Source organism: Populus alba, chromosome 9 (assembly GCF_005239225.2).
Source record: "Populus alba chromosome 9, ASM523922v2, whole genome shotgun sequence".
In the NCBI taxonomy this organism is placed as follows: domain Eukaryota; kingdom Viridiplantae; phylum Streptophyta; class Magnoliopsida; order Malpighiales; family Salicaceae; genus Populus; species Populus alba.
Window position 1 is genome coordinate 1,332,315 of NC_133292.1, and position 24,056 is coordinate 1,356,370.

The following is a 24,056-nucleotide window of genomic DNA, read 5'->3' on the forward strand; positions in this document are numbered from 1 at the left end:
TTGCATTTTAGCCTAATTATTTAAGAATATGCTCGACCTTTACACATTTTTCTTTTCATTAGCAAGAGTAGCAGGATTACATTTAGAATTATAATCACCGAGGGTGGTTGCTTAAGCAAGGCAATTTGCACCCACAAGGAAAGGTGCATCTCATTTTAAATTGGAGGCTTCCACTTCAACCCACATTTCCAAACTCAGAAATATTTCCAAATCAACTTCTTTTGGGGTAGATAAGGCTTTGTAGCCTCCTACTTTCGATCTGTGTGTTGGGCTAAGCAAAGCTCACTACTTTTGGTTGATGAGAGGCAGTTGAGTAACTAGCTAACAAAAACCTAAATTCAGCTGTCCTCAGCTAGAGTCAAGCTGTGCATCAATGAGATATACAGATTACATTGGTAATAAATATATATGCAATGCTGTCCAAAGCTGCCTGGATCTTTAAAGAGAATCAAATCGCATAACATATGCTGAACTTTTCCTTGCCTGGAGATGGACTTGTAACATACACACAAAAGGGAACAAGAATGGGATAGTATCGTATTGGTATAAAAGAAATGTTTTACAATGATTTGGAAAATGAAAATTAAAATGAACCTGCACAATGTAGTAGGAATTCATATTAAATAGAGGCTGTTGTAGAATGGTTGTGTATTGCTTGCCGAAGAACTTGACTGCTGTAGATGTTTGTTGGCGAGCTTCTATGAAATGCAGAATTCACAATGGAAAACTGATCCATGTAGATTCCCAAGTATGAAATGAGTGGGTCTGCCCGACTCTTGTCTATAACAAATTTCATGTGTTGAGATTCTACATTAGGAAAATGCAACAGCCTTTGATATCCAACTGTAGTGCCATTAATCACCATCCTCCAGTCCCCGTCTTCATTCAAGACCTCAAGATGGAATGCCGTGATTCGCTGTCCCATGTGAATTGGTTCTTGTACTTGCAAAACATTGAAAGATACCGACTCTTGAAGGTTTAAGTGTAAAGCCCAATCAGATACATTCTCCTCGGGTGCCCAATAGGTGTAAATGCCTTCTTTGAAGATGTTATAGGGATCAAAGCGAGAATCACCAATGCTGCCTCGTGTGCTGCTTGCATTAAGAATGGCATTCCCAGCTAGATTATCAGAAAATATGGACCTTCGGAGTTCAGAAAATTCTTTAAGTACTTGTATGTCTTCATCTGATATAAGACCTGAAGAGTTCGGGGGCACATTTAGTAACAAGAGACAGTTTCTGCCAACAGATTTGTAGTATATGTCGAGAAGCTTTATTGCAGATTTTGGAACTTCCGAAGCATGCCAAAACCAACCAGGTCGAATGGATACATCACACTCAGCAGGCACCCAGTCATGACCTGATGGGTCTCCTCCCTGTGAGTATCTGTTGAATAGACAATAAAAAGTGAAACAATAATCTGAATATTTGATTCTGTATGCAAGAAAAACTTGAGGGGCAGAAAGTGCAGGGGAAAAAATCAGTGCACTCCCACAAAAACAGAGCCAATTTTTCTGAAGTTCTACGAAGGGGAAAAAACTAGCTTTTAGTTTTATGGAAATAATTCATAAGCATATTGTATTGGACATCATGTTCTTCAAAATTTGTTATTCAATTAAGGCTACAATTAGTCAACGACAAAAATCTAGAACATGAAAATGTCTCCACTGTAATTTGAAAACCAGGGAATTCTTCAGAAGTCAATAGCATCACAAAATAATAAGCACTTCAAGATACAAGGAAATGCATGAAAGTGCATTTCCATAATTGGATCCTTGTAGGATGGAGCCCTGGATCATGTATATGTTGACTATACTCATGGTTTCAATTTATTAAGCAGGCCAGTCATGAACAAGAGTTGTGATTTGGCAAAACTAACATTACCATTTCCTAGCATAATGTACATTTCAAAGATACCTTGCCAAAATTCACAAACAAAATCTAGCCCTCAATTTACATCATGCTTGCGTGCAGGATGAAAAGTTTTGGGTTGCTATGAAGTCCTCTTAACATGATCAGCAGGGGATTGACATTCAGACTAGAGATAGGAGTCTGAATTCTCTTCTCACTTTCCCCAGCATCTTGAAAAATACTCTCTCATTTGTTTGTGTTCAGTTGAATGGGGCTTATATACTTAACAGCTGAGTTGCAGTGCTGTCAAGTTCTAACTAAACAAGTCATCTTTAGGCAGACATGGAATCCATAGCATTGTAAACAAGCATGAACTCTTAAAAAGTGCAGACCATGAATTACCAACCAAAAGTACAAGGTAAGAACAAAAAAAGGCATGGAAGAGAAGGTTAGAAAGTTAACTCACATAGGATCAGTGTTTCCAATCTGGGCAGAACTCCGATTAAAAAGAGACCAGCAAGTAGACCCAGCGACACCAGCCTCATCCCCAATCCACCTTGTATCAGGACCTGCATCCGAAAAGATGACAGCCCCAGGCTGATGTTGATGAATGAGACTAAACCAACTATCGAAAAAATACTCCATGTCCTTCTCTCCCTCTCCTTTTGCACCATCCAACCATACCTCCTTTATCTCTCCATACCTGCAAAAACAAAACACAACACGAATAGTTCTTAATTACCACAAAACATAAATCTAATCAAAGACAGATGTTATTTCCCAGATAACACAACTGTTCAGGTTGAACTAACAAGAATTAGATACAACAAAATGCAATAATTAAACCAACATCTCAAATACCAAATGAAATACAGATTACAGAATAACCTAATAAAAGAAGTCAAGGAAAAACCCCAATTGTTCAATGACAAGAAAGAAAATCACCTTGTCAACAACTCAGTCATTTGGCCTAAATAGAACTCATTATACTCCAAAGTCTTTCCATAACACCCCTCATGCCTATCCCATGGTGAAAGATAAAGACCCAAATCAACACCAGCCTCTTTAGCAGCCAAAGAAAGCTCCTTTACAACATCCCCACTTCCATTTCTCCAAGAAGTTGACTTCACAGAGTACTCTGTGTACTCACTAGGCCATAAACAGAACCCATCATGATGCTTTGCAGTGAGGATCACACGGTTAAAGCCAGAGTCTTTAGCAACCTGGACCCACTGGGTGGTATTGAGACGGGTCGGGTTGAACACAGAAGGGTCAACCTGGCCAGTACCCCACTCTGAGTCTGTAAAGGTATTGGTTCCAAAGTGAAAGAAGAGTGCCATTGATGAGAGTTGCCATTGGAATTGAGAAGCTGTTGGGATGGGTAAAATGGGAAGTGGGGGTGGCTTTTGGAGGGCACAGTGGGAAATGGGAAATATCAAAGAAAATGAGATACATAAGAGGATCAGATTCATTGTTCTGGGTTCTGGAGTTTGGTTGTTCTCCTCATAATGGAAGACAACAGGAAGTATTAACTAGATTTTAAAGTATTAGAGCATCTCCATTCGACTTGCTAAATGGACGTCAAAAATATATATATATATATATAAAAAAGTAATATTTTTAACTTACTTGTTTTTTATATTTTAAAAAAAAAATATCAAATAAAATATTAAAATATCTTTTCTTTTTTATAAATACTATTCTTACATATCTTTTAAAAAAATTTCAAAATTAATAAAATAAGAGTAACAAAAAAATAAACCAATTAAATATAGTCATGTAGAAAAAAATATAACATCAAAATCATTAAAAAAATAAAACAATTATTTATTCCATTCTAATAAAATTAGCTTTTTCAAATAGTTTTTTTTATTAGAATACACATGATGATAAAACAAAATTATATTTTTCCTATTTAAAATGTTATTAATTTACCTCTTTAAAAAGATCAAAAGACTTAGCTTTTAAAGAAAGACATTTGTGGAGTTATGTCTTAGAACACTGATCACGCAAAGTGGAGGTTGTTACTTCCTTATCTTTGATCATGCTTTGGCCTAATATATTAAACGAGATTTTCTTGTTTTTTTTTTTTTTATCAGTTCGTGCTATGTTGTAGAGCAGGTTAATATTTTTCTAACATGAAAAAACATTTAAACAGTGATAATTTGAGTGAAATTTTGATTAACTTGGAGATTATTACTTTCTTATCTTTAATCATGCTGTGGCCAAACGCCTAATATATTATACTAAAATTTTTTTAACCTATTCGTGCTATATTGTGGGGCACGTTATTATTATTATTTTTTACATGAAAAAACATTGAAAAGGTGATAAGTTGAGTAAATTTGAATTAATTTTGATTAATTTGTTGTTCGGGATAACTCTAGAGAAAAAAAAAAAAAGGTTAAAGGCTCAATAGCCTAATGTGGGATGAAATTAAAAACTTTGAAAAGAAAAGATTAAAGTTAAATCCGGTTAATCTTCAAACACCAGTAGCTTTGGTCATGAGACCAAAAAAATCTTGAAACAAAATTCTTAATTATTAAAAAATAAATAAATAGTAATTAAAAATAATGAGAACCAAATCTAATATAAAAAACTAATAAAGAAAATAATGAGAGAGTTAATTAAAAAAAAATAAAAAATAAAAAAGAATAAAAAATGAACAATTAAAAAAAAATCAAAATCAAAATTGAATAAAAAACAAATGAAATAAAATGTTGAGGGACAAAATTGAAAGATAAAACAAATTAAGAAAATAATAATAATAATAATAATAATAATAATAATAATAATAATAATAATAATAATAAAGAGCAATTAAAAAAATAAGAACTAAATCTAGAAAAAAAAATATTGAGGGGGAAAATCGAAAGAAAAAAAAATCAAGAAAAAGATTAAAAAAAAACAAACAAAGGGCAACAATTAAGAAAATGAGTACCATATTTAATATAAAAACAAAATAAAATCAAATGGAAAGAATATGAAACTAGAAAAAAAAAAGAATCCAAAACAAAGAAAGACCAATAAAAAATATAGATCATGATTGAAAAATTTTCTCCATTATTGTTTTTTTCAAAATAATACCATTTTTACTTTTTAGCTGAATTAAAAAATCAAATGATTAGCCTAGGGAAAAATCATGTCAAACACCCGTTGATTTTTTTTTTCCATTATTCTTTTATTAAAATAATATCATTTTTACTTTTTGTATAATAAAAAATCAGATTGACTCTATTAACCCTAGTTATTCAACCCAACCCTTGATCCGGGACATGATGGGGTCGACTCCCGGGTTTTAAAGTATGATAAAAAAATAAGCATCAAATATGATATCAAAATTCAATAAAACTAAATAGTAAGAGATGAAATTATATATATAGAAAAAAAAATTAATCAATAAGAGAACTCAAAATAAAAGGAATTGCAATTATAAGAATGATGATCAAATTCCAAAAAAAAAAAAAAAAGAATTAAGATCAAATGATTAGGGATTAAATCGAAAAATAAAATTCAATAAAAAAATAAAAGCAAAATAATTAGGAATTAAAAGAATGGGATCAAATTTGATTAAAAAAAAACATAAAAAATCAATTGTCAAGGGATAAAATTGAAAAACAAATAAATCAAATTCAATACAATTAAATGATTGATGACCACTTTACAAGGTCAACACACCTTTTAAAGTGGAGTAGAGAGAAAAGATGGAGGAGGAGAAAAATTGTCACTAGAGCTCTTTTGTGCTATGGAGGCCAACATGCGTCAACTCATAGTATAGAGGATGACGTGATGCTTTGGATGTCGCTGTAAAAAGCTACCAACAGTCACTGAGAGGTGTTGCATGCGCCGTGAACGCCTCTCATTTGCTAGCACATGCCATTTTTTATTATTATTATAGAAAGATCAGAACACCCATGACTCCACGAGATAATTCTAAGAAAAACAAGGTTAAAAAACCTAAACTGCCCATTAACCTTAGGTAAAAAAAAAAAAAAGTTGACCCTAAGGGTTATGTTGAACGAACTGAATCTGACTTATCGAAGATTAACTGGCTTCGTGGCGTCATTCTACTCATTCCAATAATGTTGGTGACTTGGGGCAGGTTTCCATTGTGTCACACTCATATCAGACCTATTTCGGCTTTCCGGGATCAGATCTCAATCTTGATTGTGGGTTGCGTGACCACGTGATCACGAGGTTCGCATCATAATTACTATATATATATATATATATATATTGTTAAATTGTTTTTAGATGTGTGCTTTAATGACTAAAGGATCAACGATTGCTTGAAAAACTACTAAAAAGGATTGTTGCTTAAAACACCTGATGCCTATGGAGATCAACGTTGCTAAGAGATGATTGAGGGGAAAACCATATTGGATGTTGCTATCTAATTTTTTTACCTTATTTTTTATTTATTCTTTTGAAAAAAAACTAAAAAAAAAACCAAAAAATATGTTTTAAACATATTTAAGTTAATTTGTAGCACCTTTTTCAAAGAATTTAAAATATATAAAAAAGAAAATAGAGAAACAAAATGTTTATATTTTTAGTGATCTAATTATATTTGTGAAAAGGAAAGTACTGATTTGAAAATTAAAAGACTTTTCACCAAGCATCCCATTTTTTAACCAAATGATCCTAAATTAATTCTTTAATCCAAGGGTCAATTTTTCTTTGTTTTGCCTCTATATTATCAAATGAGTGGTAGAGATTCATTCTTGAATTTCAATGGCTAATCTTAATTTGCTTTGTCTTTAAACCAAAGAAAATTTTACATATAAATAGATGGTTACACACACACAAGGGAGAGAGGAATTTAGGGAGAGGATTTGGGAAGATTTAAGGGGAGAATTAATGAGAGTATTAGTTGAAAAAAAAAAAACCCAAAAACAAACAAAAAAAGTCTCAAACACGTGACCCTCCCTCTCAGCTAGTTCCTTTTTCTTTTTTCAATACCAATCAAGTATTATTAATCTTTACCTTCATCTTTACTGCCAAAGAGAAACCTACCTTAGTCGATAGTCCAATTTCTCCTCCCCACAAGTAGACCCAAAACTGGCATATTGTCTATCCCAACCGCCAAAACAGTAACACATCCCATCATAGCAACCTTAACAAATAACAAACCATAACACCTTACCTCCTCCTCCTCTCACCCATCCACTCAAAACCACCACAAATCGATTTATTAACATTGTGAAATCCTCTATGTCTATCATTACCAGAACTCCTTCACTGATAGTTATTGCAACTATTGATATCAACACCACCAATTGCCCATTCAAAAGCCCAAGAACATCACTATAACTCCACCATGACCCAACCTTATCACCGTGAAAAGCTATTCCCTTATCCAACCTCTTCTTTTTAACTTGCCAAAGCACCACCCATTAATCATCCTTCACTGCCCTCATATAAGCTGAAATCGATATCAACTAAGCACTTAGATCAAAACATCAAACACAATCCTTTTTGTCACCATCCTCTTCCTTTATATTTTTACCTGAGACTCTAAGTACCACCAAACAGCAGTAACCAATAGATCTATAACTACTTAAACTCTCATCATAAAACCAATATATACTTATAATTTGCAACTCATAGCAATTAATCCCCGAAACTCGAGCCCATCTTCAAATCATGACCCACCTCTACTAGCAATGGCAACACCTCTTTTTTCTCGCTTGCTGTCAAACACTAGAACCAATAACTATGATCTGCAACTAATGGAGAGAAGAATTAAAGAGAAATAAAAGTTATAGTAAACGGAGAGAGCTAAAAGAGAGAAGGAGAAAAATAGAGAAAATTGAAGCTTTGGAAAGCCAATTCTCCTTCTTTGAGCAACATTGGACATCACCACCGATCTAGTGTTAAAGAGGAGACAAAAGAGCATCCAATCCACCAGCGTAGGCTCCTCCAACAGTGGCGGATGTGGAGACCATTCATTGTCACTATTCTTATCCTTCCAGCTTTGATTTTAGTATATCCTGGACACATCAAACACATTAGAAAATCGATCCATAACCTTAAATTAGTTTTTGGACAAATAGACCATAAATTATGAATTTTGGGATAAAATCTCATTATTGTGTATAATTTAGGAATGTCTGGACAAATTATTTGTTTTGAATTCATTTGTGTTTTTGGTTCGATAATTTATGTTGAATTGCGATTTTATTTTTAAGGTCGAGTTTATGTTGATTTGAATATAAAATCTTGATTCATGGGTTGCGCTTGGATTGATGTTGATTTATTTGAATTAACATGAAATTTGAATATAAGTTTGTGAAATTAATAAGATTTATATGGATGTTTTGCGTTGTTTGGTTTTTGTTGATGAATGATAATTTTCTTTGAATTAATGTTGTGATTAAAATAGTCTTGATAAAAATAATTTATTTGTGTTTCGCCAAACTTGCAATTAATTTTGAATTCCCCATTTTTTTTTAACCCTCACATATTTAATATTTGGAATTATGACCTATACGTGAGACACCTTTTAGATATTAAACGAATTGTTTTCGCTTTCACAAAAACAACAAAAAAATCTCTCTAAAAAATACAATTTCTACTTTAAGTTGTATACGAACAAGTCTCTTAAAAATATAAAAATAATGTTTTTGCTTTACACACACACACACGTGTGTGTGTTTTAGCACTTTTTACAAAATATATATTTGCATGAATTTTAGATTTAATAACCAATTTACCGAATCTATAGAAATTTAGTCAATATTTTAATAACCTCTAAAATTTTAATCTGTGGCTCATTAGTGAATGATTATCCAGGTACAATCTGCTGAAGTTCAATATTAACTAGGATTTAAGCTAATAGGATTTAGAATTTGTAAGAGTTTTAATATTAACTAAATGAGGAATCCTAGTTAATGTAGGAATTCTTGATGAAGAAGGATTTGTAATAAACTAGTTTACTAGAATTCTTGTTTAATTAAAATGTTAGATTCCTTATTAGATTAGAATTTCCTTTGAGTAATTTAATGTCTTGATTATCTAAGTCTTAAGGCCTAGAAATAGGCTTGTAATTAAAAGCATAAAACACAAGTATAGAGAGATACAGAGAAAAGCTAAAATGATGTATCTTCTGGGAAAACTCTTAATAAAAAACATTATTTCTCTCTTTTTTTTCTTATTTTTTAATCTTGTTTTTGTGTTTGTTCTTATAAATTAGCTATCATGTCCTATTTTTCTTTTACAACATTATCGCAAGGAGGAAGTTTCATTGTGGATATTATGGATGCTAGGTCTTAATGTGTGATGTTGAAAAATAATGTTAGGAATCAGAGTTGGAAGTTATCTGTTATATACGCTTCCTCATTTCCCAATATTCGGATGCAGCTATGAGATTATTTGCCTTCGTTAACTCCTTCAATAAAAGAGCCTTGGCTACTCATTAGAGACTTTAACAAAATACTTCTCCCTTTAGAAACTCTTGGGGATACTTTCTGATGACTAGGGCGGTTAAGTTATAAGAGGTGATGAAGGAATGTGGCTTGCTAACCTGGGTTCTAAAGGTCAGCAACTTACATGGCACAAACACATATGGGGTTTAGCATTAGTGAAACGATTGGATAGGGATCTTGATAATCATGATTGGCAAGTAGAATTTCCTAAAGCCTACATGGAAAATCTATATCGTAATTGTTGCATTAAACTCAATCTAGAAGGTCAAGGAAGGCAACCACCAATCATGACCACCAAGTCACCACCTGCAGTCACCGCCGGTGACTTCTCAAACTGCCAGCCACCAGCTGTATGCCGCCAGCCGCCTTCACACGTGAAGTTTGATTTTTTCTTATTCTCAATTTGTGTATAAATAGGCAGCTAAGTTTATGTTATCATGTGTGGAGAGTTTAGAGAGAAACACTAGAAAGAGAGAGAGAGAGGGTGTGTATTAAGTTTTTGTGTTATTTTGTTATTGTAAGCTTCTTGTTCTTGAAATAAAACTTTGTGTTTTATCCCCTCTGAGTGTTTTCAAAGCCACCACCAGTGGTTTCTCCCACCAACAATTGATATCAAAGCCCTGTTTGTCAGAAAACGGAAGAGTTTTGGGATAAATCTGAATTTTCAAAGTTGTCAAAAAACACATTTTGATCATTCCACAGTGTAGGGTTCATCAATACGAACTCATTTGTGCAAGAATCAGCTTCATTGGAGACTGAGGTAGCATACACGTACCTCTTAAATATTCTGCACTGTTTTCCCACGCGCATCCCACGCGCCTAGAGGTAGACGACAACTGAGCTACACGCGCGCCATATTTGAGCCGGTTAAGTCGAATAAGCCGAGCCATTAAATCCAGCCGAGCTGAGCTCCGTTGCGCCGCTCTCTAGCCGCCAGCCGAGCCGAAAGAATATTCCCCAGAATATTCCCGGTTCAAACCCAGCGAACCGCTCGCTGTACAAAATCGGTTTTTTTACCGGTTCACCCCATTTTATACCCATTTTCACTAAAGTCAGACCGGTTCCCTACTGTTTTGAGCATTCCGGATCGATCTACAGTGTCCGTTTTGCCAAATTCAAACTCCAAAAGGTGATATAGTCATTCAAAGAGCAAAATGACTACAGAAAATGTACAAACACTCATCCCAAAACTGACCAAAGACAACTATAATGGTTGGTGTATCAGATTGAAGGCATTTCTTGGTTCATAAGAGTGTATAGATATTGTACAATATGGTTATGACGAACTAGAGTCCAAAGAAGTAGAAGATGCTCTACACGAGGCAAAAAAGCAAGTCCTCAAAGCCAATAGAAAGAAAGACAACAAAGCAAATACCATCATCTATCAAGGTCTTGATGAAGCCATATTTGAGATTATTGCTTCCGCAGAAACATCAAAAGAGATATGGGAGGCTCTCAAACAAAAATACAAAGGTGTTGACAGAATCAAGAAGATTCGTCTCCAATCTTTATGAGGTGAATTTGAATTATTGCAAATGAAGTCCTCGGAATCTATTTCTGATTATCACACAAGAATTATGGTGATAGTGATGAGAAGAAATGGAGAAGCCCTTACAGATGCTCGAATTACTGAGAAAATTTTGAGATCCCTAGATCCAAAATTTGATTTTGTTATTGTCGTTATTGAAGAGTCCAAAGAAGTGGACAAGTTGACAATGGAGGAGCTTATAAGTTCTTTGCAAACTCATAAGCAAAAGATTGTAAAAAGAAATGGAGATAAGGTAATTGAGCATGTCTTACAAGCAAAGTTGTCTCTCAAAGACATATATGAGCAAGGGGAAACTTCAACAAGTGGATATATCACTCAAGCAAGAAATCAACAAACACGAGGAGGATTTCAGCAATTTCAAGGAAAAGGATCTTGGAATACAGGTTTTAGAGAAAGAGGTGGTAGAAATACCACCAGAGGAGGTCGAGGACAACAAGCATTCACTCCTAGAGGAAGAGGAGGCGGTTACAATAATCATGACAAGAGGAATATCTAGTGTTATAGTTGCAATTAATTTGGGCACTATAGCACTGAATGTCGAAGGAAAGCTCCATTAAAGATACGTGAGCAAGCCAACTATACAGAGAATGATGTCAATAGCAGAGGATTAGCTGCATTATTTGTCCAACAAGGACTTGGCGAGAAATAAGAAAATATTTGGTATCTAGATTCTGGAGCCAGCAATCACATGTGTGGCCAACGAGATTTATTTGGTGATCTAGATGAGACCATACAAGGTCTAGTTACTTTTAGAGATACCTTAAAAGTTCTATTAAAAGGTAAAGGCAACATCCCAATTAAGTTGAAGAATGGCGACCATAGTTACATCGCTGATGTTTACTATGTCCCAGCCATAAAGCAGAACTTGATAAGCATAGGTTAACTTATGGAGAAAGGTTATACACTTTTCACGAAGAATTGTCATCTGACAATTTCAGACTACAATGGGAGACTAATTGCCTATGTGAAAATGTCAAAGAATAGGATGTTTCCTTTAAACATCTAGTATGATGCAGCAAAGTGTTTGAGTGCCATCACTAACAGTGAAGAATGGCTTTGACACCTGAGACTTGGACATCTGAATTTCACAAGTCTGAAGATGCTAGCAAGTAAGAAGATGGTCAAAGGTATGCCTCACATTGATCATCCAGATGAAGTCTGTGAGAGTTATGTCCTCAGCAAACATCACAGATCTAGTTTTGCCAAAGAAGTCAACTGGAAAGTAAAGAGGCCACTGGAGTGTTTTAAAACTTCTTGTTCTTGAAATAAAACTTTGTGTTTATCCCCTTTGAGTGTTTTAAAACCACCATCAGTAATTTCTCCCACCAACAATAATCACTCTGATCATAATCCTATTCTTCTAAGGTGTCATGAAGACTCTATCATGAGGGGTAATTGTAATGTACTAAAGGGGCTAGAAGTTGTGAGAGATGACTCTATCATGTTTAACAGAAACACCTTTGGGAATATATTTCGAAGAAAGAGACGGTTGGAGCAGCTTTTTATGGTATTCAGAAAAGCCTGGAGTGTAGTCCCTCGGATGCATTAGCATCTTTAAAACGAAGCTTACATACAGAGTATAATAGAGTGTTACATCAGGAAGAATTATTATGGTATCAAAATTCTAGGGATAGATGGGTAAAGTATAGGGATAAGAACACAAAATTCTTGCATACATTAATGACAGTAAGCAAAAAGAAAAATTGTGTTCATCGATTTTATCTCCCGAACGGTGAATAGTGCACCGAGGATCATATTTTTAAAGAGAAGCCCTTGCAATTTTACAAGTCTCTTTTCTCTTTTAGTAAAGACTGGGTTCAATAGGACTTGGGAATTAACAATTTCCTAATGTTGTCGACAGAAGGGAGAGCTGCTCTGATTAATGTAGCGATAAAGAAAGAGGTCCATGAAGCTTTTATGATCATGGACTCCTTTAAATCTCCTGGAGTGGTTGCTTTTCAGCCTTTCTTCTTAAAGACCTATATATTGGCATCTTACTGGGGATGATGCTTGGAGGCTGGTTAAGGGAGCCTTTCATAATGGCAGTTTTGATCCTCAGTTAAAGCCTTTGGACTTAAAGTTAATCATGATAAGTCAAGAGTTATGTGCTCAAAGCTTGGTGAGCTGAAGAGAAAACTCTAAGATCTCTCAAATCTCCTCAATCAAGGTGGCATTACCTTGGAGAGTATCAAAGGTTCCCTCTCATCTAATAAGGTCGGGCGAAGAAGGCAAATTTCAGTTTTGTCATGGAAAATATTGGGAGACAGCTAGCAGATTGGAAAAGGAAGTTACTGAATAGAGCAGGGTGAATAACACTTGCTAAGTCACTAGTACCTGCAATTCTCATCTATAAAATCCAATGTTGCTTGCTACCACAAGCAATTTGTGACGGCATTAACAGGACGAACGAAGGCTTTTATCTATAATACTAAGGATTCAGGTAGAGGGCTTCATCTAGCTAGATGGAAAACAATTATTTACCCTCGAAGATGTGGGGGTGTTGGTGTGGAGGAAGCCAGGCTTGCCAATATAGCTCTCTTAGAGAAACTTGAATGGCATATCATAATTAGCATGCATTTTTAGACGGGATCATGCATGCTCACATTCTTGGCATTCTATAAGTAAAGCCTCTGCACACTTGAATGAGGGATTTATTTATAGAATTGGTAAGAAAAAGAGCTTTCATTCTAGTATGATCATTAATTGGAGGGGATTTTTGCATCCCTAATGCCACTGGTGAATACAATGGATACAAATATTAGAGTAAAGGAAGTATGAGATCAAAGCTGCTAGAACTTTGATGGATTATCTGCTATCTTGCCAGAGGATATTTGTTACAAGATTAAGGCTTTTCTTTATAGCTAATACAGCTGATTTGGATGATTATGTTTCATAGAGTAACTCGGCGTCGAGTGTTTATAATTCCAAGCCAGCTTACTCGTGGCTTCTGTCTCAATCCTAGGCTCTAGCCTACGAGGGTAAATGGAAATGGTTGAAGAACTTACAAACAGAAGAGAAGATTAAATTATTGATCTGGTTAGCTTTCCACGATCGGCTTCCCACTAAGTTACTCATGTACCATCGTGGGCTCTCTACCAATGCCATATATAATAGATGTAACTTGTGAGAGAGAGATATTTTTCGTTGTTTGAGAGATTGTAAGCTGGCTTAAAAAATATGTAATGAAGTTGATCCTACTCAAGCGGCAGGGTTTGATTGTGAGACGGTGAAGGATCGATTAGGTCATGATGATAGCTTCCTGGCTTTGCTATGATGGATATGTCCTGGCTTTGCTATGATGGACATGGCTCCAACATATTGTTTATGGCTTTTGACGACATGTGTGAAAACAAATATGGTTGAGGACAATATGTTGGCGTGGTATAGTACTCCTATCACTCGATGTATCTCACTTGGCAAAGACCACAAGTGGATTATGAGTGAAATTGGATATGGACGGAAGCTCTTTGGGCAATCCAGGTAGAGTTGGGTTTGATGGCTTGATCAGGTCTTGTGTTAGGTCTTTTATTATTAGTTTCACTAGCTAGGGTTTGCAGGCGTTGCTTCATATCTTCTCCCTGAATTGTTGGCTTTGAAGAATGATCTTAGACTTGCTTGGGATAGGTATTCTGTAATTCGGACTCTAAGAGAGCTATTAGACTGACATTTGAAGCTCAAGTGGAATTCCATGGATATAAACTAAGCTCTCAATCTGGGAAGTCAGAATAGAACATACATGTGCAGATTTTATGGTCAAGCTAGCTGCTAATGGTTCTTCTGAGTTTATCAATCTGGGAGTCTCCTCCTCTAGCGGATTCGACGGGCCACTCTTTCTCTAGAATTTCTTAGCTCTGGTTCTTTCTATTCTACTGCACCAAAAAAAAAATGGTGTTTTAATAAAATCAATCGATAATTATAAAAATAATTGTTAATGCTAAATGAAAACTGGATTGAAAAGGTGAGAAAAATACATTTGTATTAACAACATATTGCTAATACATTGCCGCATAGAACTCTTTGGAATATATATTTTTTTCAATTATACAATAATACAAATAAACATGCACTTTAAATATATCAAACAATATTTAAGAAAAAAATAATGAAGGGTTATATACAAAAAGATTGATGGTTGATATTATAAAAACAATGTTATAATCTTATACAAAAACAAAGCAATAATTACATGATATTTAATAAAATAATATTTTAAAATATTTAATTTTAATAAAATTGAAGAAAAATTAGAAAATAAAACTTTAATAAAAAGGGGCCAAGCACGTAGGTCTAGATAGACCAAGGAACCTAGCCCAAAAAAAAAGTCATGATTGCATACCTGTTATTTTTTTACTTAATAGACAAATGATGCATGACCTGCTAATTTAAAAATAAATAAATCAAACAACGTGTCTTTTATAGTAACAAACAACACCGTGTTTACTAGTATGATTAGAATAATCTAGAAAGGAAAATTAAGTTGCAACTCTTAGAACTCAAAAAACTTGTTTTTTCTACCGACAAATTGATACAAACACATAAGATAAACACGGTGTTGTAATACATAATAGTATAACATATTTTACAAATTGATATCATCATAATTACCAACAAATTGATATATATTTCTTCGATAATATTTTAACATAAATACATAATAGTATAAAATATTTTAACGATTTTAATTTTATATTGATGAAAAATGGGAGCGAGTGGAACCCGCATGAAACTAATCTTACCAACTACATCCCATGAGATTGAGATGATAGCTTAAGTTTACAAATTGCAGCTTAGAAGAAGAAGAAGAAGAAGAAGATGGGTTTGAAAAAGACTAGTGTGAGTTGATTGATTGATTGCTATGTTCTTCTCTTTTGCACATCATCGCTAACAAATCTTCAATATTCAATGTTTGTTCATCACCTGCAAGCACATGTACACACCAACAAGATTAATATGAATATGTTTCTTGTAAAGGTTGTGTGGTGGCCATGATTGCAACCCTATCCTAACTGTGGTTGCTGCTGTAATTATTATGATAGCTTAAAAAGAAACAAAAAAAAAAAAAATCACATATCAGTTGGATTGACGCACAATAATTCTCATTAACTTAATTTTTTTATTTTATAAATAACTAAAATTATATCATTTAAAAAAAAAAAAATTCTATGAGCTTTAACTAGGTTTTTTCTAAGTTGATCGGGTCATGATTGAACCTAAGTTTTTTTATCGGGTTATACAAGCTAATTTTTCCTTTATTTTTATTGAAATCAACTAGGTTTCAGACAACACGAGTCAATCTATCATATCAAGTTAAGTTTTTAAAACAGTAATTAAAACAATTATTAAAATAGAAACAACTAATAATAATATGAAAAAATAAAATGTAAAATTTTGAAAAGCTAATTTTTAAAAAAAATATATAGCTTCTTAAAAAAAACTCGCTTAAATTTTGAGGGTGCTTGGCAGTGCAGCCAAAATGCTATTTTTCAAAAATTTAAATTTATTTTACTTAAAATTAATTTTTTAATATTTTTTATAGTTTTAATGTGTTGAAATCAAAAATAAATTTTAAAAATTAAAAAATATTATTTTAATACATATCCTACTCTATTTTTATCAAAAGCAATTTCCATTCCCCCACATTCTGTCTCAATTAGAAGGGACCACATGAAAGTTTGGTGACCATTTATTACTACATAAGACACGTAATTCATTAAAATAAATAGAGTATTTTACACATATTAAACAAAGTTAATATATATATATATATAGTATTATAAAAGCTACATTCAATTATTTTCAATATATATTAAAAATATTCTAAATATAATAAATTATTTAAATATATAAGTTGATGAAATTATACTTGTAATGGATAAAAATTCTACCATGTCTCCTTTCATTTCAATAAATGGAGGTGGACGGGCCTCGCAGAGTCAAGAGTACAAATGGTAATTAAGTTGGGTTTTTGGTCAAAAAGTCAAACCACCAAGAGGACGCTTAGGGGACCATCTTGTATGCGAACGTCCATGGCAAGATAGACACGTGTCGAACACACAGATACATGTAAAGTAATAAATACGAGAAATAAAGCACGAATCTTTAGACTGATTGTCTTGGTGTTTTGTCTGATACACGTGGGAGTCTATAAATGGGTGAGAGAGTATACGTGCGCAATCTGTTGCATCATCATGACAGCGAGGCTCCGTCTTTTGTCCATCGAATCCTAGTTGAGACTTGTTTGACTTTTGTTCTTGTTTCTTAAATTTAAAGCCCCTTTGATTTTCTCAAATTGCCTTTTGGCCCTCAACTGTTTTGGTTTTCTTAATGCTTGCCACTACCTTGTCTAAACAAATTGTTTTTATTCGATCACACCTAGTGAAATTGAAGTCGCAGTATTAATGTTACTGTGTTAGTAGATACAAAGTTGTTAAACCACGCCTACCAGTTTATTCGAGAAACTTGAAATCTAAAACCTCATTCTAATTATCATTTAACTTCATCAGATATATTAATATAAATTATATCTTAAAATTTTACATAACAATTTAAATTATTAAATTAAAATAATTCTTTAACATGATATTAAAACTTTAATAATCAAATTACAAATTTAAATCTCACCGTATGAAGAATGAACAAATACAACTGTCCCAATTTACACCTTTTTCAATGGGCTCATCTTGCTTGTTTTTTATTTATTTGATAAAAATTAAGGATAAGATAATATTTGTCGTGCAATTTTAAATTTAAAAAATTTTTCACTTGAGGGATGTGTTAGAAAATAATATAAATTATATCTAGAAATTTTATCTAACAATTTAAGTTATTAAGTTGAGATAGATTTTGATATACTTCTTCTTATTTTTCCTGAGAATTTGGAAAAAAATGTGAAAATAGAAAGAAAAAGATGATTTTAGTACTTTGTTAACAATATTATTCTGAAGTATTTTTAATTGAATAATTCTTTTATAAAAATATCATGTATTGCAGTGCTAAATTATATGAACTGCGTTTTATGTTAGGATAACTAGCCATTTTCTTTTGTTCCATCTTCTTGCAGTCTGTTCAGGTTAATTAAGCACAGTATTTAGGTTAATATAGTAATTACAAGCAAGCACGAAAAAAGAGGTCAAAACAGAAGAGTCAAGTGCAGTCAATAAAGAAATTATTTGTGATTAACGAATCCTTTCCATTTTAACAACCTGGAAATAATAATATAATAATTTGTTTTAATTAATAATTATGAAAAGGGTACAGCCTGCAAAGTTTTTCTACCTTAGCTTGCCAACCGTTGAGAAACACAGGAGAGCAATAGCAATCAAGAATCTTTCTTGCGTTAGAGTCAATGTAGATGACGACACTTCTCTTTTACATTCTTTAATATTTAAAATTAATTAATTGATTGATTGATTGATTGTTCGTTTACTGTAGTTTTAATTATAAATGGCAGAAAAGCATCCATAACTTCATTCATAACCTTGTTTAAATATTAGAGTTAGTCCTTTGTTAGAAATTATTAGATTTGATAATTGATAGTAACATTGAGTTACATCAAAATAAAAATAAAAATAAAAATCTTGTGATGGATGATGTATTTAGAATTTTTTTATATTTTTTTATTTTTTTATTTTTTTTTATTAATATAGGTGTTCGGCCAACTCATGTACACCTTTACTAATCACACGGCCATTAAATTAACGATCATATAAGAATCCAGTGACTTTGAGGTTGTGAAACTTGAACTGATGACTATTTTTTATGAAACTCGAACTGATGATCTCTAGGGAGTAAACCTAGAGTCTGATAAGTTGAGTTACACCACTCAAAATTATTTTATTTTATTTATTTATTATATCATATAAATGCTAACATTTCATTTCATTTGCAGTATATTCTTAGATTTGTTGTGTGGTTTGAGATTCATAATTTATGTAGAACCATTGGATCTCTTTGAAGCTCTAATAATATATTAGATTTGACAGTAAAATAGTTAAGATTAAGTTTCGTAAAAATAAAACTTATGGTACATTTAACATCTTTTTTATATTATTTTATTTAATTAATATGAGATAGATTCACTAATATTGGAAATAAGATTGTTTTCTTTCATTTAAGTATTTTTTTTTTCTTGATGATTTTTCCTAGCTGTATGTTATTTTGTTTACCGGATTCTCCTAACATTTTAAGCACAATAAACAAAAATAAAAAAAATATTAATATACTATTATTGCACTGTTTATTTATATCCTAAAAAAAAAATCAATCAATTGAACTTTTAGTTGTTCTTCTCTAATATAATCCAATTATCTTCTTTGAAATTAATGATCCAACATACACATCATAGTTCAAATATAAATTAATAAAAATATCCATTTACGTTAATAAAAAAATATCCCTCAAAGAAAAATTTAAGTTTTTTTTTTAATATTTAACCATGTTTACTTCTATATATTTGAATCCTTGCAATAACATATATTTGTTTTGTATTCAATAGATTTAAATAAGTATTTTTGTCCTTGTACTATAGACGTAATCATCAATTTTAACAAAATCAATTGATATATAGAGATAGAATAAAAAAAAACTAAAAATTATCGTTGATTAACTCTTTTTTATAAAATAATGTGACTGGAAAATGATGTAACATATAAAAATACATAGTTGGTTTTTCCAAAATATTTCCCCATGCTATTTTTCAGATACGATGGATTAGGGGTGATTAAAAAAAATGATAAAACAATTAAACTGAAAAAATAAAAAATAAAATTAAATGAAAAAAACAAACCGAGAAAAAAACTGATTATAATATTTAGAAAAAAATCCGGTTCGATTTTAATTTTATAAGACAGAAACCAGTTAACCCAAGCCGAACCAAACTAGTTAAAAAAAAAAAGTACTATAAATAGAAAAAATATTTACCCACTGCCCAGTAACCTTATCTACCAACACCCACCCCCTCTCGCCTCTATGACTCCCTGTCTCCCTCTCCCTAGATTTAGAAACATCTAAAACAACTAGCCAATCAATTGAAATTTGAAACCAATCAAGCCTCTCGTAAACAGATTGATGTTTTTCAGAATCTATTCACTATCCAGTTAGCCTTTCCTCTTTATTTATGCAAGATCACATGGTACTCCACTACTCCTCTATAGCGTTTTAGCATATACATCTTATCAACATTCTTTTATTGTCATTTTTTCAGCTCCTTCTATAGCGACTATAATGATTAATGACCTTGCTGAGTTTCTTTTGGCTTTTTTAATAACACTAAACAACTTAATTAGTTTAATAGTGCTATTAAACCTAAACAAGTTAATTATTTTTTAAATTTTCACTTAACTCTTTGTCAAACCTAAGCACTTTAGGTCTAGCAGCTACTTCAAACCAATGTCCTTTTGTTTGAAAACATAGGAATTAACTTATAATTGTTCTAAAAACATATTTATTGTATATTTTAATCTTTGCCTTTTTAACCAAATATATTTTTATCTTTTCTATATTTATTTTTTCTATTTTGGAATATTAACAACATACATCCCTAAAATTCACTTAATTTTTTTTTTTAATCTCTAATGTTATTGAAGAAATCATCTATAAAATTGCACAAATTAAGATGGTCAAAAGGACAATAAGTCTTTTACATGTACAATATTTTCTTTTCCTACAATATAATGTATTAATTCAAAAGTTTAAAAGTTTTCTCTTATAATCAAATATTTCAAAATTTCATATATGCTAATAGTTATAATGTAGAATAAACTCTTTTTATAACAAACTTTGACAATTAGATCATGCAACATCATTTCAAATTTTTTAAAAAGTATGAACCTTTTAAAAAACTGTTAAATGCTTGGATGGAAACATAAAATTAATATTTTCATCCATAATGCATAAAAAAAAAAGTTTATTTTTTGAAAAATTGAAATAAATCACTTAGAACTCAATATTTTTTTTTTCATTATCTCTTTTTCGAATATAACAAATTTATAAAATAAATTGCAAAAACAAAAAAGATTTTTCAGTTAAGTTCTACTACATATGAATGAAAAATTCTTATTTGAATATGACAAGTTTTTCTTTTTATAGTCCAATCATGCTTTTGAAAAATTTTAAATTATTTGATACAAATACATTACTTAATTGTATTTGAAAATTGAAAAACCTTGAATATTCTTGTGAAAAAAAGCTAAAAAAAGCTTTTATCACTCACGAAAAGATAAAAAATTAAAGTTGAAATTATTATTTCAATTCACGATAACAAAAATCTCTTAATTAATCTATAGTAATTTGTCTGTATCATTTAATTTTTGTTATAATAATGATTAAACAATAAACTGAAGTATATTCATGTATAAAATGACATTTAATCTCGATGTGGCTCGTTCTTTTATAAAACACGGGATTGGCCGCTACAGCGTGATTGTCACAACGTAAGAGCATTGTTGAACGATGGTATACAAACTTACAAAGAGATAAAAATATGGATTGCTTTTGACTTGTGGCTTATAAGAAAGAACGAGATGGCTGTGGAACCATAGTTAAAGAAAAACTATCCCTCGTGTGTGAAGATGCCCACTAAAAGAACCTATATGTCAACATGAACTAAATTTAAAAAGCAATTTAGATTGATGGAAACTTTTGATCTATAGTAATTTTCCCGTACGATCAATTTTATTTTATTTTTATTTTTATTATTTTTTTCAAAGCAACAAGCCTCACAAATAATATTTGATATTTAAAATTGATCATCAAGTCTATATTTACTTTTTATTAATTTGAGTATTATAAATATCAGAATTATTAAAAATGTATCTAGTCATTAACTTTAAAGTTTTAAAAAATTAATTAAAATACATGTAAACTGATCTAAACACACACATTATCTAATGCATGTAAACTAACTCAAACACACGTATATATGTGTGTGTTTGAGTCAATTAATTTATATATACATATATGTGTGTGTGAGATTCGTGTAAAATGATCTAAACAAAAACACACACACAATATATATATATATAACTGACACTGAAGACAAATGACTAATTGAGGGGTTGTAGTAGTAAATAGAAGGATTCGATAACCTTTAAAGAAATAGATCCCATCTTGAATTTCAGTCGTTCTAATCAGTTTCTTCCCGACAAGGTTCAACTCCAATTAATACATTATGATTCGATAGCTGCAAATTAATTATATGTGAATGTGTAAGAGTAAAATTTTTATAACAAAGTCAAAGACAACCAGAAATATTAATTATAATTACTTGATGGCCTCAGGAAAATGTTGTTTCACGCTTGCGATGACTCGAATCAGTTAGTTTCATAAACAAAACAAATCGGACCTCATGTATTTTAATTATTAAAAAAAAAAATATTTAGATACACCCCTTTTCGTGTAGCTAGCCAGACATCTCAACATGTATATCTTGCCATTAATTAATTCAATTGGTTCCTTATGAACATCAATTATCAATCATCTTACGATCACTAGCTTAGTTTTTCCTCAATCTTTTACAGGCTTCGCTTTCTTGAAATTCTCAATATTATTGAAGCAAATTGATACATGTTCAATGATGTCAACATCCATGAATTAATTTGGTTCTATGCTGGCTATGCGCGCCGGATTAAGTGTGTGTTTGGATGAGAGATGATTTTAGTTTTTTATGGATAAAAAATATTGTTTTTAGCTTTTAAACCTGTGGTTTATATTTAAAAAGTGTTGTATTTTTGAAAAAAATCATAATACCTTCAAGCTAAAAACACTTCAAATGGTTAAATGAGCCGTGGCCCCTCCAAAATTTTCAAAAATTATTTTAGTCTCTGAAGTTTAGGCTTGTTTTCATATTAGACTCTCTAGAATGATTATTAGATCCTCCAAATTAAAAAAAAAAAAAACTCATAATATTTTTAGACCTTGCTTGTTTCAATTATGTCCAAGATATATTTAAAAATATTTAATAAATTGACACAAATTATGATTTTACATGGATTATGATGAAAACTCACTCTCGAAATCTTAATTAAAAAAATCTATAATTTATATTTTTTAAAAACTTATTTTGTTCTAAGCTGACTATTACATTAATCACACTTAAAACTTTATCTTATTTTGATCTTGAACCTCTCAATAATTCAATTCACCCTCCGGTCACTGATTATTACAGTAAGACAATCGAAGCAAAGATCATCATCCCACTCAGCCAGTGTAGTGGGCTTTGCCACCTTAGTCTGTGTTATAATTATATTTAATTATCTGCGAATCATCTGTGTTCATTCCTCCCTCGTCTCTATATTAAAGAGAACAAAAAAAAAAGAAACTATATTTACAAATCAAAGACGGATGATGCTTCCAATGTGCTTCCATCCCGTCTGGCTCCCTTTAAAGTTGAAAAATTGTCATCAATTATCCAAGTACCATATTAAATATGTGACATCTAAGATAAAAGTCAGATTCAATAAGTCATAAATTTTGTGTTAGAAGAATCATCATGTGACAAACGGTGTTAGTGGCTGCATGTTGCCTTGGAATTTGAAAAAATCCATGTTAAGTTTGAAATCTGTTATTGTGATGACGTGGTTGTGTTTTTTTTTTTTAAGTTAATTTGTTTTTGTTTTAAGTTAATTTTTTATATGTTTTTTTTTATTGTTTTGATGTGTTGTTATTAAAATTAAATTTTAAAAAATAAAAAATATATTATTTTAATAAATTTTTAAATAAAAAATACTTTAAAATTATTAAAGAAGATAAAAGATCATTTTTTTTTCTTGTTGTATAATAATGAAAATCATGAAAATCTTTCTTGTTGTATAATAATGAAAATCAAGTTTCAAATTTTTGACCACAAATCATGATCATTTCTACTTTTACTCTTATTTTAATTTTTAAGACACTTATCTACAATGGTGGAGGCAGAAGGTTGGCAGGGTCCTGACCCCTGTAAAAAATGTTTTTTTCAGCCTCTCCCTTGATAATATTTATAATTTTAATAGTGAAATAACTAAAATTTTAGTCATCTAAAATAATTCTTTTAATTTTACCCTCCTTAATTTTTTTTCCTTGCTCAGCTCCTGCTTGTTTAGATCTAATATGTACATATCAACCATACATAAGGCAGATTTTCATGATGGAAAATAATCTTTAGCATGAAAAAAACAAGATCCTCATCTTTAAGATTTTGGGTTATCTTGGTAAGAGCGGAAAAAAAGAAGAGAGCAGTAATAGTTGTGAAGG

General features: G+C 31.5%; 1 protein-coding gene across 1 annotated transcript; it reads right to left on the reverse strand.

Moving 5' to 3' along the window:
- Positions 1-515: 515 nt before the first annotated feature.
- LOC118034769 (alpha-L-fucosidase 1) lies at positions 516-3,413 on the reverse strand. Its single transcript, XM_035040159.2, has 3 exons — positions 2,796-3,413; positions 2,317-2,553; positions 516-1,385 (listed from the first exon to the last, which is right to left on the reverse strand). The coding sequence occupies exons 1-3, from the start codon at positions 3,320-3,322 to the stop codon at positions 620-622; spliced, it is 1,530 nt and encodes a 509-aa protein (XP_034896050.1). The 5' UTR covers positions 3,323-3,413; the 3' UTR covers positions 516-619.
- Positions 3,414-24,056: the final 20,643 nt, after the last annotated feature.

What these genes read in the sequence shown, in the direction of transcription:
- LOC118034769 (XM_035040159.2), bottom strand. Translation starts at nt 3,322, where the DNA reads ATGAATCTGATCCTCTTATGTATCTCATTTTCTTTGATATTTCCCATT. An exon ending in ATGACTGAGTTGTTGACAAG is followed by an intron (nt 2,554 to 2,795) that starts GTGATTTTCTTT and finishes TTGTTTTTGCAG; the next exon opens with GTATGGAGAGATAAAGGAGG. An exon ending in ATTGGAAACACTGATCCTAT is followed by an intron (nt 1,386 to 2,316) that starts GTGAGTTAACTT and finishes TCTATTCAACAG; the next exon opens with ATACTCACAGGGAGGAGACC.